Source organism: Erythrolamprus reginae, chromosome 9 (genome assembly GCF_031021105.1).
Source record: "Erythrolamprus reginae isolate rEryReg1 chromosome 9, rEryReg1.hap1, whole genome shotgun sequence".
NCBI lineage: Eukaryota > Metazoa > Chordata > Lepidosauria > Squamata > Dipsadidae > Erythrolamprus > Erythrolamprus reginae.
This window is the reverse complement of record NC_091958.1, coordinates 16,192,155-16,213,246: the sequence shown is the minus strand read 5'-3', so window position 1 is coordinate 16,213,246 and position 21,092 is coordinate 16,192,155. Positions and strand designations below refer to the sequence as shown.

At 41.7% G+C, this 21,092-nt stretch overlaps 1 protein-coding gene across 1 annotated transcript in view; it reads right to left on the bottom strand.

Annotated features, from left to right (window-relative positions):
- Positions 1-21,092, bottom strand: part of CDH11 (cadherin 11) — a 168,787-nt gene that overhangs the window by 55,370 nt on the left and 92,325 nt on the right. Inside the window, exon 3 of the mRNA XM_070760412.1 lies at positions 7,860-8,270. Coding sequence (XP_070616513.1) covers positions 7,860-8,087 — 228 coding nt within the window. The 5' untranslated portion in view covers positions 8,088-8,270. The remainder of the gene's footprint in view (positions 1-7,859; positions 8,271-21,092) is intronic.

The window sequence follows — 21,092 nt, the reverse complement described above, 5'->3', positions numbered from 1 at the left end:
TATATGCACAATTTGACCATGAGAGACAACATCTTAGCCCCAGCAGAATCCTGTTTCAATTGGTATGTGTGAGAGTATGATTGTATTGATTAGTTTGAGGGGTTTTATTTTTATTAATAATTGAAGTATTGATTAACTCAAGAGTTTCTTATTGCTATTAATATTTGACTTTAACCTTGTACTGTATTGTTTTATTGTTATAAGCCGCTCTGAATCCTGTGAGATTTGGCAGCATATAAATCAAATTTGATAAGTCTAATCTCACTACCCACTCAAGGTTGACTCAACCTTCCATCCATCTGAGGTGGGTAAAACAGGGACCCAGATTTTTGGGGGCAATATGCTGATTCTGTAAACCACTTAGAGAGGGCTGTAAAAGCACTATGAAGCAGTATATAAGTCTAAATGCTAAGTCAGATACATGGATGGATGGATGGATGGATGGATGGATGGGTGGGTGGGTGGGTGGGTGGGTGGGTGGATGGTGGGAGGGAGGGAGGGAGGGAGGGAGGGAGGGAGAGAGAGATAGATAGATAGATAGATAGATAGATAGATAGATAGATAGATAGATAGATAGATAGATAGATAGATAAGACATGTGGGCATATTTTTTAAAAATACTTCTTAGTCATCATATTACCTTGAAAATGTTAGTGTTGTTACAATGAAGAGTTTAAATAAACTTATTTTTTAGAGTAAACATTTATTAGAGAGTAATGGATGGGTTTTAAATGCTCCTTCATTTGATTTTGTTATTTTGTTGTTTGTTATTACATAAATTTATACATTGAATCTCTAAGACATAAAAATGGATATAACTAGAAAGTAGCTTTCTGTAATCTAGAAAGTACATGTATGGGCCCAAAGTATATTGCGGGGGTGGATTTAAAATTTTGATTTAAAAAAAAAAACATGAAAGGAAAAGCTGATTATTATTTTGTAAGAGTAAAAGGGGGAATATAATATTTTAGGAAAGATTTTCTATTTAACAGATTTTTTTCTTAAGTGTACTTTTTAAAAAAGGATAGATTTGCCCTACAACAAAGGGAACCACCCATCAATTTCAACTAATCTCTCATTTCATAGCTACTTAATGCCCATTGTGATAGTTTAATGAATAGTATTAAAGCAATTAATGCATGAAATGAAATCAGTATCCTATCACTGAAATTTCCACAACAGTAAAGGCATTCGGCGCCATTGACGGTATGCAAGATTAAGGCTATCTTTACTTTCCTACACTTCATCCTATTTAAAGCTTGAAGAATGCTCAGCTGGTTTGATTTATCACACCATGTCAGTCTATCTCTATAAAAAGGGATTTTAGATCATTCAAATATGAGTTGTCCTACAACTTTCTAGCATAGCAACAGCTGCTCCGAGTCCTCGGAGAGGAGCGGCATACAAATCTAATAAATAATGATGATGATGATGATGATGATGATGATGATGATGATGATAATGATGATGATGATGATATTGTGATTGGGAGGTGGATGCAGGGGAAAATTCAACATGTCACAGGCCTGTTTTTGCTGATAGAATCAGTTCAGAGTTTAGTTTCCTCGAATGAAGAAGAAGGTGGGAGTGACTCAGCAGAGGAGGGCTTGGCACACAGCCCAGGCAGTCACTCTTCCTTATCTTCCTTTCATTCAGATGATGACATTTTGGACCAATGCAAGTGCAGAATTATGCGTAGAAGAGACCAAGTAAGAACATATTACAGGAAATAAGGGAGGCCACCTGTGGTTGGGTGGGGCTCCAGTAATTAGGGCTGCTGCTATAAATAGCAACATGTGAATTTGGCCGTTGTGGAAGAATATCTGATTGGAGTTCATCAGGAATCCTGTGTTTTCTGGACTTTGTTGATTTTTCACGCTTTGGAAAACAAAGCAGAGCAATGTATGTGTGTGTGTGTCTCACTTCATTGGAAGAAGAAGGAGTGTGAAGTTTCTTCACAGCTGCTAGCTAAGTACTTAATGACTGCTTAAGGGAAATTGTACAGACTACCCAGTTGTTTTGGGAAGAGTGCTCTTTGCAATACAAAAAGAGTGCTTAGTTTATTTTGAATTTTGTGATAAAGATCATTGTTTTGTATTTTCATATGTGTGTGTGTCTGAAATTTGTACCCTTGAATTTTCGGGAGGCTCCTATCAGAGAGCCCGGCAGAACTAATAATAATAATAATAATAATAATAATAATAATAATAATAATAATAATGGGGCTCATGCAAATAATGAATACGTCAGTGATTTAAACAGAGGTGAGTCCCTCCCAATCCATACCAGTTCTATAGAACCTGTAGTAAAGTGCTGGCGATGTCACAGAGTTGGTTCTGTTGGTACCAATCAGTGGACAATGCAATGTTTTTTGGGGGAATTTTTTGTTGGTTTTTCCTTCTGTGAATGCGCAGGAGCTGACTTTCTGGCACTGCATGTGTGCACATAGCCACTCAGTGCAAGGGGAAGCGAACCAGTGGTGAGATAAGTTAGAACCCACCTCTGGATTTAAACATATATTATAGCAGTTGCTATCAAGGATTCATACCTCATTTAGCAGCTCTGTATTCATATAATTACAATTGGAACAGGGGTGGGCAAAGTTGGCTCTTCTATGACATGTGGACTTCAACTCCCAGAATTCCTGAGCTAGCATGATTGGCTCAGGAATTCTGGGAGTTGAAGTCCACAAGTTATAGAAGAGCCAAGTTTGCCTACCCCTGAATTAGAACAATGAAAGTGGGGTTTTGGACATTGGTAATTTAAAAAAAATACATTGCATGTTGCTTTTTGTTCTACTTTAAGCCTATGCATTTTTTTAGTAAAATGTTTTTTTCTCTATTTTTAGAAAGTGCAATATCATAGACCTTCAATACAATACAATGAATTTACATTTACATTCGGTATTTATCATCCAACAAAATGCTGCCTCCTTGACTTTTATCACCTAGAAAACTTTCATATAAACTTTTTCAATATTATTGTACAAACTTACAATACCATTTGCTATTACATTTCCTCTATTTGCTTTCACTTATCTATTAAATTTTATTACATTTAGGTCAAAATGATTATTTTCAATTGCCATGCATCCTTATTTACTTCTTTAAAAAATTCTTACATTTTAAATGTTGTTTTGCTTTTATTGTTCTGAATTTATTGAGCCTGCCTAATTTCTGGACCAAGTTTATCAGATTATGCCAATGTAATGAATTTACTTTGTTGCATTTAGCTTGCTTGTTCGGCAAGCTAAACTTTCCAGCCAACTTTCATAAACTTTCTAGGACTAGAACTCACAGTCTCCTAGTAATTGGCCCAAACTCACCCAGCCAGCTTTCAGGTCTAAAATGAGACTAGAACTCACAGTCCGCTGATTTAATTCACCCCAAAATACTGCATGGATATCATTACTAGGACTCAAGAGTATCCAAAGCTGGCTGGGTGAGTTTGGGCCAATTACTAGGAGACTGTGAATTCTAGTCCTAGAAAGTTTATGAAAGTTGGCTGGATGACTTGAGGCCAGTTAATCTCAATCTACTATGTCAAATTTAAATGACACATTGGTTGGTCAATTCCTATTGCAATAAATGAGTCAATCCTCAATTGATGAGCCTTGGTGGTGCAGTGGTTAGAGTGCAGTATTGCAAGCTGCTTCTGCTAACTGTTGGCTGAAGTTCACCAGTTCAAATCTCACCAGGCTCAAAGTTGACTCAGCCTTCCATCCTTCCGAGGTGGGTAAAATGAGGACCCAGATTGTTGGGGGCAATTGGCTGACTCTGTAAACCACTTAGAGAGGGCTGTAAAGCACTGTGAAGCGGTATGTAAGTCTAAGGGCTATTGCTATCTGAAAAAGTAGAGCTCTTCACACCCAAGTATCATTAACACTGATATTTTTGAAGCATTTAGAAGGCAGTGGTCATCAGGAGCACTGGTATATCATCTGCTCAAATGTATTGTTTAGGTTTCTTTTGCAATTTTTCATTCTAGCATCAATGTTCTATCCAGGGTTCCTTAAGGGGGATGTATAATTGAATGTATATTTTGATTGGAAAAATGTATCCCAAAATTCAGAGGAGTGTAAAAATGGAAGAATAATTACATTTGGAAAGGCCTAATCTTTATGATTACATTGCAAATTTGGATAATTTGAAAAGGTATTTTGGATTCCATACAACCATCATGATCAAATCCAATAGTATTAGCGTAGAGATTAGTTAAAATCATATTAGGATTAGCTCTGATAATGAAGATGAGTTTTGAAATACATTATCTGATCTTACATCTGGTGATTGTCCTACATACTAAATTTGTCCCTCCTCTCCTTCAGTTAAATGTATAAGCTATTTTAGAATGCAGAATATAAAAGCAACATACAGTATAATCAGAGACAAAAAGAGCAGTACAGACCATAAAACAAGGCAACAAAGCTCAGAAGCTACAATTAAAGTCAATATCATAGTCATTTCAGCTTTGAATCTGGTAGAAAAAAAATTGAGGGTTCAATGAATGCCTTGCATGTCAAAGAGTTTGCTTGAGCTTATGATATCTCCATTTAAAAAAGGACAAACGAAAGACAAGAAGGAAGAGACTATACAGTAGGTCTGGGAAAATAATCAGTATGGCCATGCAATCAAACCAGATAGGAGTCCATTTACTAAATTCCTTAGGCAAATAACATTTTAATCAAACCGAATGAGCTAAATGCTAATGGAACACATTTTAAATGTATCTGCATGATCCAGATCTCTGTCTAAGAATTTCATTTCCTCCTTTCCTGCAAAAGAGCAACTCTGGAAAGCATAAATGAATTTTTATTTCATATGGCCAGCTACAGCTTTTCATCTGGGTGTTGTAGCATCATTCTAAACCTCTTACAGAGCTAACTATTAACCTTAAATACCAAAGTCTAGATTGTTGTTTCACTGGATCTACAACTAAATGAATCAGTTCATATCTCTGATGGATAGGAGAGGGCGAACCCAACAGGGTTCGGGTTTGGGTTTGGAAAGTTCGGACGAACTTTATGCAGAATTTGGCCGAACCCAAACCGAACCCAAACTCGAACCCGAACGGGGAATCCCTCCCACGAAGAGATTCCGGGGGTGGAGCTTTGACGTCACCAGCAGGTTGCTAAGGACGCCAAGGTGATCACTTCCTGGATTCCGTGGAATCCAGGAAGTGATCACCTTGGCATCCTTAGCTATCTGCTGGTGACGTCAAAGCTCCGAATGCCGAACACGACCCCGAACTTTGCCCGAACTTTGAAAAAATTTTGGGTTCGTGTTCGGCATACCGAACAGCGCAAAATTTGGTACGGACCCGAATTGTGCGGGTTAGGTTCGCCCATCACTACTTATCAAATGAAGACAAATATATGTGCCCCAGGATAATGCTGCAAGATCCAATCTGGGTCAGTCACTGGAATCAGAGGTTTTGTCTTCCAACTTTTTAGACTCATGCTGAAGTCTACTTTCAGGGAACTTCTCTCTATCTGGAGCAGTGTTTCTCAATTATTTTCATTACAACCCCCCCCCCCCAAGGAAAAAGTAAACATTCCCCCCCCCCCCCAACTCTCCAGCAGGACAATTGTTTGCAATATTCGGCACTTTTTCGCTGAAAAAACTCAAGCGACTTATCAGTGTGATTGAGGTGTAATGTGTTTAAGTGACACCTTAATTTATTTGGCTTCATGCTGTCCACTGCCAACATTTTTAGACCCAGTAAACATACAGGTCTTTTCTCATCTCCCACCTCATCTTAGCTTTTGGGAGACTTATGTTTGTCTCATTATCTCTGTCTCTCTCCTCCTTTCTTTTTATCCCTGTTAAATATTTTTCAATGGCATCTCTTAAGGGTTTGTTATATGCACTTCATATCGCCTACTCTGGGCTGTGTGCTATTGTTTGGTGCAAAAAGTCCCTAATTCATGTGGCAAAAAAAGCACATCCCCTAGGGTCATGCGCTTCCCTGGCATCACTCTGTGCTTCCCCGGGGGTGTGTAGTGTGTGCCCAGGAGTGGTCTACTGCCCAGACAGAGGAGAATGCATTAGGGTAGCGAAAATGGAGCTCCACCCCAGAGCACCCAATTTGCATTGAAAGACGTTGAAAAAAAATGCAGAGCTTCCTGCATAAGCCACGACCACATTGTGGTGGTAAACATTTTGGTAGCCCTTCCCTGGAGGCGGCCCACTATTTAAGAAACACTGAGCTAGAGCAAGGCTGTCAAACTCAATTTCATTGAAGGAGGTATCAGGGTTGTGTTTCACCTTGGGGAGCCAAGGGGAGCCATGGCCGGGTGGGTGTGGCTAACTCAACATCATTCATGTCAGAAGGTGCTCTGCCAACAAAAACAAGCTCCTGAGTTGTGTTTCTGCTGCAACAGCCTCCTGCAACCCTCTGCCAGTGAAAACATAGCCCACCCAAGCTCCGTTTTTGCTGGCAGAGGCACTTCGGGCCAGTCCTTTGCTGTTTCCAGGGCAGCCCATCAGGCCAGATCTAAGCACCCTGTGATCTGGATAAAGATTTAAGATTAAGATTTGTTAGATTTGTATGACGCCCCTCTCTGAAGACTTGGGTCTTGAGTTTAATATCCCTGAGCAAGAGAGAACTGCCCTGAAGATGGGCTCCAACATGAATCCAAAATCTCTAAAGACAAAACCTCTGTTCCAGTGAAGGGCTCCACTCACCTTTTCCTACTGGTACGGGATCCTGAGGCTGGTGGTGTGTGTGCCTGACACATGTGCGGGCGCCCCCATGCGAGATTTTGCTTCTGCGCAACGCCCAAAGTGAAATCTCAGACGAGGACACTTGTGAAGGTGAGATTTCACCAATTTTCACCTTTTTTGCTTCTGCGCATGCAAACAAATCACCAAAATCTCACCCGTACGAACGTCCTCATGCGAGATTTCACTTTGGGCGCATGTACAGAAGTGAAATCTCACACAAGGGCATGTGCACATGTGTTGGATATGCGCACAGTCAGGCCAGGCTCCAGAACCTGGTAAAAAGTCCTACCAGATTGTCCTCATGCGAGATTTCACTTTGGGCGCATGTACAGAAGTGAAATCTCACACAAGGGCATGTGCACATGTGTTGGATATGCGCACAGTCAGGCCAGGCTCCAGAACCTGGTAAAAAGTCCTACCAGATTGCCGATCCTATTCATACTGGGTGGTGCCCATTACGTAGAAACATAGAAGATTGACGGCAGAAAAAGACCTCATGGTCCATCTAATCTGCCCTTATACTATTTCTTGTATTATATCTTAGGATGGATATATGTTTATCCCAGGCCTGTTTAAATTCCGTTACTGTGGATTTACCAACCACGTCTGCTGGAAGTTTGTTCCAGGCATCTACTACTCTTTCAGTAAAATAATATTTTCTCATGTTACTTCTAATCTTTCTCCCAACTAATCTCAGATTGTGCCCCCTTGTTCTTGTGTTCACTTTCCTATTAAAAACACTTCTGAACCTTATTTAACCCTTTAACATATTTAAATGTTTCGATCATGTCCCCCTTTTCCCTTCTTTCCTCCAGACTATACAGATTGAGTTCATGAAGTCTTTCCTGATAAGTTTTGTGCTTAAGACCTTCCACCGTTTTTGTAGCCCGTCTTTGGACCCGTTCAATTTTATCAATATCTTTTTGTAGATGAGGTCTCCAGAACTGAACACATTACTGCTCTGATCCCAGTAAGAACTGGGATTGGATCCTGCAAAAGAGTCTTACCATTCATATTTGAAGAATACACAGGATTTATTCATGGCCAAATCATACCAAAACGTGTTTCTCAGGAAAGAAGAAGAAAAAAGGAATGCATACATTGCTCTAAAAAAAATGCAAAACCAAAACTTACTCGGCCTACTAGTACAGGATCTGGTCCAGTATATTCTTCTATTACAAAGAACTGGTTCCATACCCATCCTCTTTTTGACCTCTGCAGAACCTGCCCTTCCTTGCCTTTCTCACGGTGACCATGGAGTGATGGCCTAGAGTGGTTCAATTTGTCTGTCGCCATAACAACGCTGCAACACAGCATTCCCAGACAGAGAAGAGCAGCATGTAAACAATGATCTTCCTTCATTTTTGGTTAGTGTATAGGCACCAGAGTACTCCCCAATTTTTTCCCCCTTTCTTCTCAAAGGGTCACCACAAAAACGAACAGGAATATTATAATCCTCGGGAAAATTCACAGGTTTTCCGTAGCCGAGATGCCAACGTTCCTTAAGTCCATCACTTTAACTCTGTATAGACTCCACACGGTTTCCTAGAGTAAGAAGATGAACCAAAAAGAGGAGAAAATTAGTTCTCTGTATTTATTCTGAGCTCAGCATTTCAGAAACTGAGCACGTAACGAAAGCTTAATAGACCATTGAAACAAGATGCTTGTTTCTTTCCCAAGACGATAACATAAATGAAATATAAAGACACCGCATAAATTATTCACTAAAATGACCAAGATTGGATGGACTCCCTAGGTTGGAAACAATAATCTAAGAATATCTAAAATGCTCAGGATATCACATTTTTAATAACCTGCTCAAAAAACATATTTTTTTTTTGTATTAGTTGGAAGATTTTCAAAAGTGTAGAGGAGGCAGGAGTGCTCATTTTACTCATTAACAATCCTTCCATGTTAGAAAAAAAAAAGGTTATAATTTTTGGACAGACACTTTCAGGGATTTTCAGTGGCCCAATGTAAGATCTGAACTGATATTTTTAAACAGAGGGTTTCTGCTACCTTTGGAGGGCAGTAAAGACCACGTCTTTGTTCAATAAAGCATTTATCATTTCTGGAATCCTCAGTGAGGGCCCATCCTTTCAGCTTAGAAACAAAGAAGATTGATGGCAGAAAAAGACCTCATGGTCCATCTACTCTGCCCTTATAATATTTCCTGTATTTTATTTTAGGATGGATATATGTCTATCCCAGCCATGTTTAAATTCAGTTACTGTGGATTTACCAACCACAGCTGCTGGAAATTTGTTCCAAGCATCTGCTACTCTTTCAGTAAAATAATATTTTCTCATGTTGCTTCTGATCTTTCTCCCAACTAACCTCAGATTGCGCCCCCTTGTTCTTGTGTTCACTTTCCTATTAAAAACACTTCCCTCCTACACCTTATTTAACCCTTTAACATATTTAAATGTTTTGATCATGTCCCCCCTTTTCCTTCTGTCCTCCAGACTATACAGATTGAGTTCATTAAGTCTTTCCTGATACGTTTTATGCTTAAGACCTTCCACCATTCTTGTAGCTGGTCTTTGGACCCGTTCAATTTTATCAATATTAAAATAAGTGAAACATTATTTAAAGCATCTCTCCTTCATCAGATATCCCAATATTCTTTTTTTAAAAAAATTAACTGAGCTCCTATTTACTCAGTTGTTGTTCATCTGTACTGTATAATTAGCACATAAAATAGATATTTCTCACTTTTTAATCTCAGAACCTTCAAAAAGCAGGCTGAACCTGGACAACAAGCTATATTTAATAATGTGTGAACTATTGGGCAGATCATAGGAGCAGATTTACTGTAGAAAAATAACTTCAAAATTTATTTTGCTGACCAGATACCAATCCTTCTATAATAGTTCGTTATTATAGATTCTAGATTCATAACAAAACATCAGAAAGTACATTCTAAGGGGAACCTTATATATGTCAGATGCAAAGAATCAGGACCATCCATTAAGTAGCAGCACAGAAGATTTATATCAAGATTATATAAGAAAAGGAGCCACAGTGGTGCAGTGGTTAGAGTGCAGTACTGCAGGCTATTTTTCTGACAGCCTGCTGACTGCAATTTGGCAGTTCAAATCTCACCAGGCTCAAGGTTGACTTCAGCCTTCCATCCTTCCAAGTTGGGTAAAATAACGACCCAGATTGTTGGGGGCAATAGTCTGACTCTGTAAACTGCTTAGAGAGAGCTGTAAAGCACTGTAAAACAGTATATAAGTCTAAGTGCTATTGCTATTACTCAACTAAAATTTAACACTAAATTGGAGCCAGGTAAAAGTCAACAGAATTCAGGAGAGGTTGGGCTTGGATGTTTGTGGCAATGTAAAGACTCTAATCTAATGACACATTTAGCTCTGCCCATTCTTTCCTACAATTATCCTCCTTAGAATTTTGTAAAAAAAAAAGATAGAGAAAATTAAAGAAGAAGAATGAAATGTACAAATTTTCTTCCAAGAGATATTTAATTTTAAATGATCCCATCCACAGTACGTATGTGAAAAATCATCAAATATTTCTCGGAACATCTAAAATGTAGCTTAACTATATTACTGGGTTGGATAATACAATTATATAGAAATCTTGTAGAAACATCAGAAAGTGTGTGTGTGTGTGTGCAGAAAGTGTTTACTATCAGTTGTTCAGGCATGGGGGGAAAAAAACCCTGAACACAAAACATTAACCACACATCTAAGCCATTATCTTTAATTTACTAATTAGGGCTTAATGCAGTAATCGCTTGCAATCCCTTTATTTTTCAAAATTTCTTTGTGTAGTGACATCTGTGGAGCCTCTGCGTTACATTCCAAATAGAACGGGGTCTATTTTGAATCAAGCCCGGCAGAATCTGGGCTTCTTGAGATGAAACCGACAAGTTTCTTTTGAGAGTACAAACCAGAGACTTCACTTGGGCTTGGAATAAAAGCAAATAAGCTCTTTTCATCTGAACAATAGTGCAATGTCAAACACCCCCCCCCCACTTCCTTGCCTTTAGCTTCTTCTAAAAGCATCTGGGCTTTCTAACCATATTAAATACGGTTATAAAAAAAAGGACACCCAGGGATTAGGATAAGAGAAAGCTTAAAATACTGAAAAATATACCAACACACACCTAGGAAAAAACAAAACAAAAAAAAACCCTAAGCACCACCACAACCCAGCATACTGGACCAGTCTGAAGCTTGTTTAATTCAGCATTTCAACACACACACACACACACATAACACAAAGAAAACAAAACACACTCAAGAGAGTGTACATTTTAATACATTGCTTAAAAAAATAAAGGGAACACTTAAAATACAGAATATAACTTCAAATAAATTAAACTTATGTGAAGTCAAACTGTCCACTTAGGAAGCAACATTGATTGACAATCAATTTCACATGCTGTTGTGCAAATGGTATAGTTGTGCAATATTCAATGCGAATATATTTGAGCAGCATATAAGGCAGTGAGGGGGTATTTTTTTTCACTACCACACTGTGGGCATGGCTTATTTTGTGGGTGTGGCTTGATGGTCACGTGACTGGGTAGGAGTGGCTTACCGACCATGTGACCAGGGGGGAAATGGCTTGACGATCATGTGACTTGACCAAAGATTTTCCAAAAACCTCACAACAATACCCATATCAATGGAACAAGCAGAGCGTCGAATTCACCCACATCGTAGAAGTGAGCAACTATAGAACAGTGAAATGACAGGAAAATTTCACTTAGAATTTTGAAAGCACATTTTGAGCATTGTCATAAAGGTGCCTTCATGATTAAAATGGCCACTCACAAAATAATCACTTACTCAAAGGCAACAATATAAAGTGTTCCTTGCTACTTTCACAGCTTAAGTGAACATCCCAAAATGCCCCATTCCACATAACAGTCTTAACACTCCTTCCTGCAGACTATCAAACAAAATGAAGGTTTCTGGCAAAACATTAGGTTTCAAGCATTATTCATTTTATTTTCTAGAGCAGGGGTTTCAAACTTATGAATTTCAACTCCTAGAATTCTCCAGCCAGATAGGAAGACTTCTATTCTAGAGAATACTATAACTATTTGGAAAAAAAGGGGAGGCAGAAACCCAGATCACATAGAATTAATTTCAGATCTTATCTCCTTATACTTTTTCTAGACACTTATTTGTAGCAGAATTGCCAGCTTTAGGGTTCTTTAAATGCCCAAAGAGGACGCCCTGCATTTTCTTTCAACATCTTTTGGTGCAAATTGGGTGCTCTGGGGTGGAGCTCCATTTTCACAACCCCCACTGCGTCCCTCTCTGGGCAGCATCCCACACCTGCTTAAATGGCTAAACCAGGGGAGACATGATAGCAGTCTTCCAGTATTTCAGGGATTGCCACAAAGAAGGAGGAGTCAACCTATTCTCCAAAGTACCTGAGGGTAGAACAAGAAGCAATGGGTGGAAACTAAACAAGGAGAGAAGCAACTTAGAACTAAGAAGAAATTTCCTGACAGTTAGAACAATTAACCAGTGGAACAGCTGGCCTGCAGAAGTTGTGAATGCCACAACACTGGAAGTTTTTAAGAAGATGTTGGATAACCATCTGTCTGAAGTAGTGTAGGGTTTCCTGCCTAAGTAGGCGATTGGACTAGAAGACCTCCAAGGTCCCTTCCAACTCTGTTGTTGTTGTTGTTGTCATTATCATCATCATCATCATTATCATTGTCATGTTCTCATTAACATCTGGCAGACTATTGCCATCTTTGAGCACCATTCAGAAACCACGTCTGGTTCAAATTGTAGCACAGAAGTGTTCACGAGTGATGTGTAGTGAATAAAAGCTGTGCAGTCATCTTACATTTGGACTGGAAGCTCTGCACTGGTTTATCAACAGGTTATGTGTGCAATTCGCTCTGCTGGTTTTCATCTGTAAGACCCCCCACAGACTTGAATCTCTGTACATGTTGTCTTCCTTTCTCCACATTGAATTGACCCCTCTGATTAATGAGTCCTCACTGTCAGTGGTCTTCAGAGGTGTACTGCTGGGGTTTTGCAGGGCTTCAAGAGAACCTCTAGCTAAGATTCTGTGCCATTCAAAAAAACCCCCCTCCAAATCCCACTCCTGATTGGCCCTGTCCACCTCACTCCTCCCTTCCCAGGAGTGCCAACACAGCCCGTTTTGGATGCAGGCACTGTATTTTACAAAGTATAAAATGCACCCGTTTCCTCCCTAAAAGAGGCTGAAAATTTGGGTGTGTCTTATTGTTGTGGTTAGTTCTGGCCCAGCTCCTGCTCCAAGGAATGTGCAGGTCGGTGTGGGGCAGACATCCACATGCCGCAGGCCTGTTTTGCTCCCGATGGAATCTGACGATGAAGCCTCCTCTGACCAAGGAAGCATGAGTGACAGGGAAGAGGGGAGTTTGGCAGACAGCCCAGGAGGAGATCAATCATCTGTATCATCCTTGGATTCTGAACAAGAATTAATGACACATCCACGCATGCGTAGAGTGATGCATAGGAGACAACAACTGAAGGATTATTACAAGAGAAAATGATGCCACCTGTGGTTGGGTGGGGCTCCAGTAATTAGGGCTGCAGCTATAAAGAGCAGCATGTGGGCCTGGCCGTTGTGAAAGAGTATCTGATCGCAGTTCTTCAGGAATCGTGTGTTGCTGTTTTCTGGACTTTGTTGATTTTTCACACCTTTGAAACCAAAGCAGAGCAACCTGTGTGTGTGTGTCTCACTTCGTTGGAAGAAGAAGGGGTGTGAAGTTTCTTCACAGCTGCTAGCTAAGTACTTAATGACAGCTTAAAGGAAATTGTACAGACTACCCGGTTGTTTTGGGACGAGTGCTTTTTGCAATACAAAAAGAGTGCTTTGTTTATTTTGACTTTTGTGATAAAGAACATTGTTTGAATTTTCAAACGTGTGTATGTCTGAAATTTGTACACTTGAATTTTTGGGAGGCTCCTACCAGAGAGCCTGGCAGAACACTTATACTCTGAATGTAGCTTTTTTGGAAGCTTTTTTTCAGCCCTAACTAGGTGCTAACGATCTTCCCAGCTCTTACCTTGCAGGCTGTTTCTTTGTTACTCTCTGCAAAGAATATTTTCCAAGCCCTAAGTATTTGCAGGGTTTTTTTTCATTGCTCTTCTTACTCTGAATGTTTCTTTCCAGCCCAAAACCAGGTGTCAACAATGTTCCCAGCTCTTACCAATTTACAAGCTCTTACTCTCTGCAAAGAATGTTTCTTTCCAGCCCTAACCAGGTCCTAATGATTTTCCCAGCTCTTACTGGCTTGCAAACTCTTTCATTGTTACTCTCCCTGAATAAGGTTTTTTTAAAGCCCTAACCAGAGGATAAAATAATGTGCTGAAGGTGGCCAGACTAAGGTTGCTAGCCAGATGAATACCTGGTAATCAGATTTTTCCCCTATTTTCTTCCTTCAAAACTAAGGAGCATTTTATATTCCGGTGCATCTTAAACTCTGAAAAATACAGTAAATGCAGGGCGTGCATGGAGGCTCGGGAGCGGGTGAGAGAACAGGCCTACTGAAGTTTGGTAAAGCTGGAAATGGGCTAGTTTCCTCCAGAGGGCCTCCAGAGCTTGGGGAGCCCATTTTCACCCTTCCGGAGGCTCAACAATAGCCCCTGGAGCCTGGGAAGGACTGACTGACTGTTGCAGGAGGCTGACTATGCCTACCATGGCCATGCCCACCCAGCAACCAGGCGGAGAGCCCCTCGGTAAATTTTTTGCAACCCACCCCTGCTTTATTTTTATTTCTTTATTTATTAGATTTGTATGCCGCCCCTTTCCGTAGACTCGGGGCGGCTCACAACACAATTAAAACAGTTCATAACAAATCTAATAATTTACAATTTAAGATATTTTTAAAAAACCATTATTAAGCAGACATACATACAAGCATATCATACATAAATTGTATAGGCCCAAGGAAGATATCTCAGTTCCCCCATGCTTGACGACAAAGGTGGGTTTTAAGGAGTTTACGAAAGGCAAGTAGGGTAGGGGCAGTTCTAATCTCTGGGGGAGCTGGTTCCAGAGAGTCGGGGCCGCCACAGAGAAGGCTCTTCCCCTGGGGCCCGCCAGCCGACATTGTTTAGTTGACAGGACCCGGAGAAGGCCCACTCTGTGGGACCTAATCGGTCGCTGGGATTCGTGCGGCAGAAGGCGGTTCTTGGAGATATTCTGGTCCAATGCCATGAAGGGCTTTAAAGGTCATAACTAACACTTTGAATTGTGACCGGAAATTGATCGGCAACCAATGCAGACTGCGGAGTGTTGGAGTAACATGGGCATATCTAGGGAAGCCCATGACTGCTCTTGCAGCTGCATTCTGCACGATCTGAAGTTTCCGAACACTTTTCAAAGGTAGCCCCATGTAGAGAGCATTACAGTAGTCGAACCTCGAGGTGATGAGGGCATGAGTGACTATGAGCAGTGAGTCCCGGTCCAAACAGGTCCGCAACTGGTGCACCAGGCGAACCTGGGCAAACGCCCCCCTCGCCACAGCTGAAAGATGGTTCTCTAATGTGAGCTGTGGATCGAGGAGGACACCCAAGTTGCGGACCCTCTCCGAGGGGGTCAATAATCCCCCCCAGGGTGATGGACGGACAGGTGGGATTGTCCTTTGGAGGCAAAACCCACAGCCACTCCGTCTTGTCTGGGTTGAGTTTGAGTCTGTTGGCACCCATCCAGGCCCCAACAGCCTCCAGACACTGGCACATCACTTCCACTGCTTCGTGGATTGGACATGGGGTGGAGATGTGTCCAACCTGATGACCTTCTAGGAGTGAATAAACTCTGTGTGGCTCTGAATGTTGTTTAGAGAATGATGACAGAAATACCATCCTTTGTATTATGCATTGTGGATTTAGCCTCCGTTTCTGTGCTTCTGTTGTAAGTCACCCCAAGACCAGGTGAACTGTGGTGATACCGGAGTTCTTAAATATCCTCTCCAGGGCTCCTTGCAAATAGTACTGGAAAAGCAAAAGGCAGAGCGGCAGATAAAGGAAGCACTAATTAGTCCCGATTCTTTTATTAAGAACTCTTGAAGGAGGTTTGAATAAAAGCAGAAATGAATATTATATTTTTAAACTTACAATGACATCAGCCTCCTTGCTATTCTTTTGTCACAGAGCCCAAAGAAAATAGTGCGGTGAAAATGGGGTAAAATGTGAAAGGAAAAAAAATTAAAAATGAAACAGAGTTGTACAGCTCTAGATGCTGACATTTTAAAACTAAAATGTATAATTAACATGAAAAAAGCACCATTTTGTGAAATATCAAGTGGCATCCTTACTCCAAAGCAAGTAGGCAGACAAACAACAACCTTTAAGTAAAAAATAAGTCTGATTTCCTTTCAAAAATGTATATTAATTTTACAGAACAGAAGTTCCATAGTGATTTTTTTTTTATGACTAGAATAGAATAGAATTTCATTGGCCAAGTGTGATTGGACAGACAAGGAATTTGTCTTGGTGCATATGCTCTCAGCGTACATAAAATAAAATATACATTTGTCAAGAATCATGTGGTACAACACTTAATGATTGTCATAGGGGTCAAATAAGCAATAGAAGAGAAGGCTAGAACTTATAAATCATATCTGGCTAATTATTTTTCAGTGTCTTCTCTGTCTACATATATAACCCTAGGTGGACCAAAAATATTTCTATATAATGCCTTTTCATTTGTATCTTTTATTTTATGCACACTGAGAGGATTTGGTCGCCAAGATACAAAAAGGATGTTGAGACTCTAGAACAAGTGCAGAGAAGAGCGACAAAGATGATTAGGGGACTGGAGGCTAAAACATATGAAGAACGGTTGCAGGAACTGGGCATGGCTAGTTTAACGAAAAGAAGGACCAGGGGAGACATGACAGCAGTCTGCCAATATCTCAGGGGTTGCCACAAAGAAGAAGGAGTCAACCTATTCTTCAAAGCACCCAAGGGTAGAACAAGAAGCAATGGGTGGAAACTAGACAAGGAGAGAAGTAACGTAGAACTAGACAGTCAGAACGGTTGATCAGCGGAACAGCTTGCCTCCAGAAGTTGTGAATGCCCCAACACTGGAAGTTTTTAAGCAGATGTTGGATAGTAGTGTAGGGTTTCCTGCCTAAGCAGGGAGTTGGACTTAGAAGACCTCCAAGGTCCCTTCCAACTCTGTTGTTATTATTATTATTATTGAAGACAAATTCCTTGTGTGTCCAATCACACTTGGCCAATAAAGAATTCTATTCTGTTCTGTTCTACTCTGCTCTGCTCTACCTGCCCATTGGTCTTTTAATGCTATACTGTGTCTTCAACTCTTAACAGACCACTCTATCTTCTCATTAGATGCTGCATTCATTCTGGCAGAGATGTAGCGAAATATTTTGTAGCTGTGATGTGGCAGAAAACAACTTCTTCCTTCTCCCTCCACAGTAAACCACAAGGGGGATTTTTTCTCTTTAAATAAAAGTGCTGCTAGCCCACTCCTCCAAACAATATGGGACAATGCAACAATAAGAATTGGGCAGGAAGGGCTTAGGAGTGTCCCTGTGCGTATTTGCAATGTGTACTCCATTACAGCTATTTATGGAAGAATGCATTTGTGAATATGCAGCAACGCTGATATAAATAATGTTATTCCTCTGTGCTATGCTGTGGAATAAACAATTGCTTGCATTTCCCAACCCTGTCTCAATGAACTGAATTATTATGGAAAGGTGTTTAAGTAAGCTTGCTTCCCTGCTGAGAATTTTTATGAGCAATAGGAGGGGAAAAATGGCTTCAGCCTGCTTCGTTATTAGCAGCCCTGCATTCCTCGAGCAATTCAAGAATCCTCTTGCATTTTAAGAAATGGGAGTTTGAATGCATTAAAATTTCTGAGTTGGATATGCACCAGGTCAATTGTGACATTTTGACCAGTGAAGGGCTACAAAGAATTTTACTTCCACACTGTGGGCGTGGTTTATTTTGTGGGTGTGGCTTGACGGCCATGTGACCAGGTGGAGTGGCTTGACAATCATATGACCGGGGGGGGGGGTTTAAAGGTCATATAGCTGGCTTAAAGGTGGCCAATATGATGTCACTCATGTCAAGGGTTAGGGCTAGGGTGCCTGGCTTCTCCTCACCTCAAAGAGATACCATTTCCCTATCTATTTACTATTACTGAACATCCAAATTATACTATTTAATTCTATGTATATATGCCATATGTGTACATACATATTTCAAACAGGCACACAAAAATATACATTATCTACTATATAAAGTGTATGTACACACATGCTCGCACAGCTCTTCTAAAATTATACACATTCAAACTCATTTATTGTGATAGGAAAAACATACCCAGAGCTCAGAAGGGGGAAAAAGAAAAAAAAAATTCTACTGGTTCTGCGTACCTGACCAAACTTTTTCTACTGGTACTGCATACCTGACTGTACTCCTAGAAGCCCACCACTGATTTTGACCCTATATAGTGTTATAGGCTTAATATCAGTTAACAAGAGGCTTGCCAAACAGGCCCATCATTCTGTTGTGGTTAGCTCTGGCCCAGATCCTGCCCCAAGGGATGTGCAGGTGGATGTGGGGGAGACATCCACATGCCACAGGCCTGTTTTGCTCCTGATGGAATCTGCCGATGAAGCCTCCTCTGACCAAGGAAGTATGAGTGACAGGGAAGAGGGGAGTCTGGACAATCCCATGATTGCTCGCACAGCTGCGTTCTGCACAATTTGCAGTTTCTAAATGCTGACTCTTCTCCAACCTTCCTCAGGGTTATTTGCAACTGAGATACAGTGATACCTCGTCTTACAAACGCCTCGTCATACAAACTTTTTGAGATACAAACCCAGGGTTTAAGATTTTTTTGCTTCTTCTTACAAACTATTTTCACCTTACAAACCCACCGCTGCTGCTGGGATACCCCACCTCCAGACCTTCCGTTGCCAGCGAAGCACCCGTTTTTGTGCTGCTGGGATTCCCCTGAGGCTCTCCTCCATGGGAAACCCCACCTCTGGACTTCCGTGTTTTTGTGATGCTGCAGGGGAATCCCAGCAGCGCAAAAATGGGTGCTTCGCTGGCAACGGAAGTCCGGAGGTGGGGTTTCCCAGCGAGGGGAGCCTCAATGAAATTGCAGCATCACAAAAACACAGAGGTCTGGAGGTGGGATTTCGAGGACTTCGGTGTTTTTGTGATGCTGCGATTTCACTGATGCTCCCTTCGCTGGGAAACCCCAGCTCCAGACTTGTATTGCCAGCAAAGCGCTCATTTTTGCGATGCTGAGATTCCCCTACTGGGATTCCCCTGCAGCATTGCAAAAACACAGAAGTCCGGAGGTGGGGTTTCCCATGCATGGGAGCCTCATGGGAATCCCAGCAGTGCAAAAACGGGCGCTTCGGCTGGCAAAAGTGGTGAATTTTGGGCTTGCACGCATTAATCCCCTTTATGGGGAAGGTTGTTGAGAAGGTGGTGGCACTCCAGCTCCAGCGGTCCTTGGAAGAAGCCGTTTATCTAGGTCCCCAGCAGTCGGGTTTCAGGCCCGGTTACAGCACGGAAACCGCTTTGGTCGCGTTGATGGATGATCTCCGGCGGGCCCGGGACAGGGGTTTATCCTCTGTCCTGGTGCTCCTTGACCTCTCAGCGGCTTTTGATACCATCGACCAATGGTATCCTTCTGCACCAGCTGGAGGGGTTGGGAGTGGGAGGCTCTGTTCTCCAGTGGTTCTCCTCCTACCTCTCTGGCCAGTCGCAGTCGGTGTTAGTGGGGAGTCAGAGGTCTGCTCCGAGGTCTCTCCCTTGTGGGGTGCCTCAGGGGTCGGTCCTCTCCCCCCTGCTATTTAATATCTACATGAAACCGCTGGGTGAGATCATCCAAGGACATGGGGTGAGGTATCATCAATATGCCGATGATACCCAGCTTTACATCTCCACCCCATGCCCAGTCAACGAAGCGGTGGAAGTGATGTGCCGGTGCCTGGAGGCTGTTGGGGCCTGGATGGGTGTCAACAGACTCAAGCTCAACCCGGATAAGACGGAGTGGCTGTGGGTTTTGCCTCCCAAGGACAATCCCGTCTGTCCATCCATTACCCTGGGGGGGGAATTATTGACCCCCTCAGAGAGGGTCCGCAACTTGGGCGTCCTCCTCGATCCACAGCTCACATTAGAACAACATCTCTCAGCTGTGGCGAGGGGGGCGTTTGCCCAGGTTCGCCCGGTGCACCAGTTGCGGCCCTATCTGGACCGGGACTCATTGCTCACAGTCACTCATGCCCTCATCACCTCGAGGTTCGACTACTGTAATGCTCTCTACATGGGTCTACCTTTGAAAAGTGTTCGGAAACTTCAGATCGTGCAAAATGCAGCTGCGAGAGCAGTCATGGGCTTACCTAGGTATGCCCATGTTTCATCATCACTCCGCAGTCTGCATTGGCTGCCGATCAGTTTCCGGTCACAATTCAAAGTGTTGGTTATGACCTTTAAAGCCCTTCATGGCATTGGACCAGAATATCTCCGAGACCGCCTCCTGCCGCACGAATCCCAGCGACCGATTAGGTCCCACAGAGTGGGCCTTCTCCGGGTTCCGTCAACTAAACAATGTCGGTTGGCGGGCCCCAGGGGAAGAGCCTTCTCTGTGGCGGCACCGGCCCTCTGGAACCAACTCCCCCCGGAGATTAGAACTGCCCCTACTCTTCCTACCTTCCGTAAACTCCTTAAAACCCACCTTTGCCGTCAGGCATGGGGGAACTGAAACATCTCCCCCTGGGCATGTTTAATTTATGCATGGTATGTCTGGGTGTGCGTCTGTTAGCATATGGGGTTTTTTAAATATTTAAATATTCTTAAATTTGTCTGTTCACTTATGATTTGTTTCTACATGTTGTGAGCCGCCCCGAGTCTTCGGAGAGGGGCGGCATACAAATCTAAGTAATAAATAAATAAAAATAAATAATCACTTTTCCATTGATTCCTATGGGAAACATTGTTTCGCCTTACAAAATTTTCATCTTAAGAACCTCGTCCTGGAACCAATTAAGTTTGTAAGACAAGGTATCACTGTACTTCCCTGATCATCTCATGAACCTTTGTGAAACCAGATCTATGCGTCAAGACTCTGGGACTAACTCACAACTTTCTTTTCTTCTTTTCCCTTTAGGACTGGATTTGGGGTCACTAAGTTAAAAAGACTATGCTATAAACAGTGAACCATGCTATTTGGGAGAGACTACTAATCACAGATTTTTCTAGCCAGCTGCTCTTTTTTCTCCACATTAGACTAGCAATGCCAATTATTTAAGAATGATTTAGTGATTACAGTCATAAAACAGAACAATCATTTCCAGACTATGGAATTTTATCTTCTTTTGGAGATAAAATT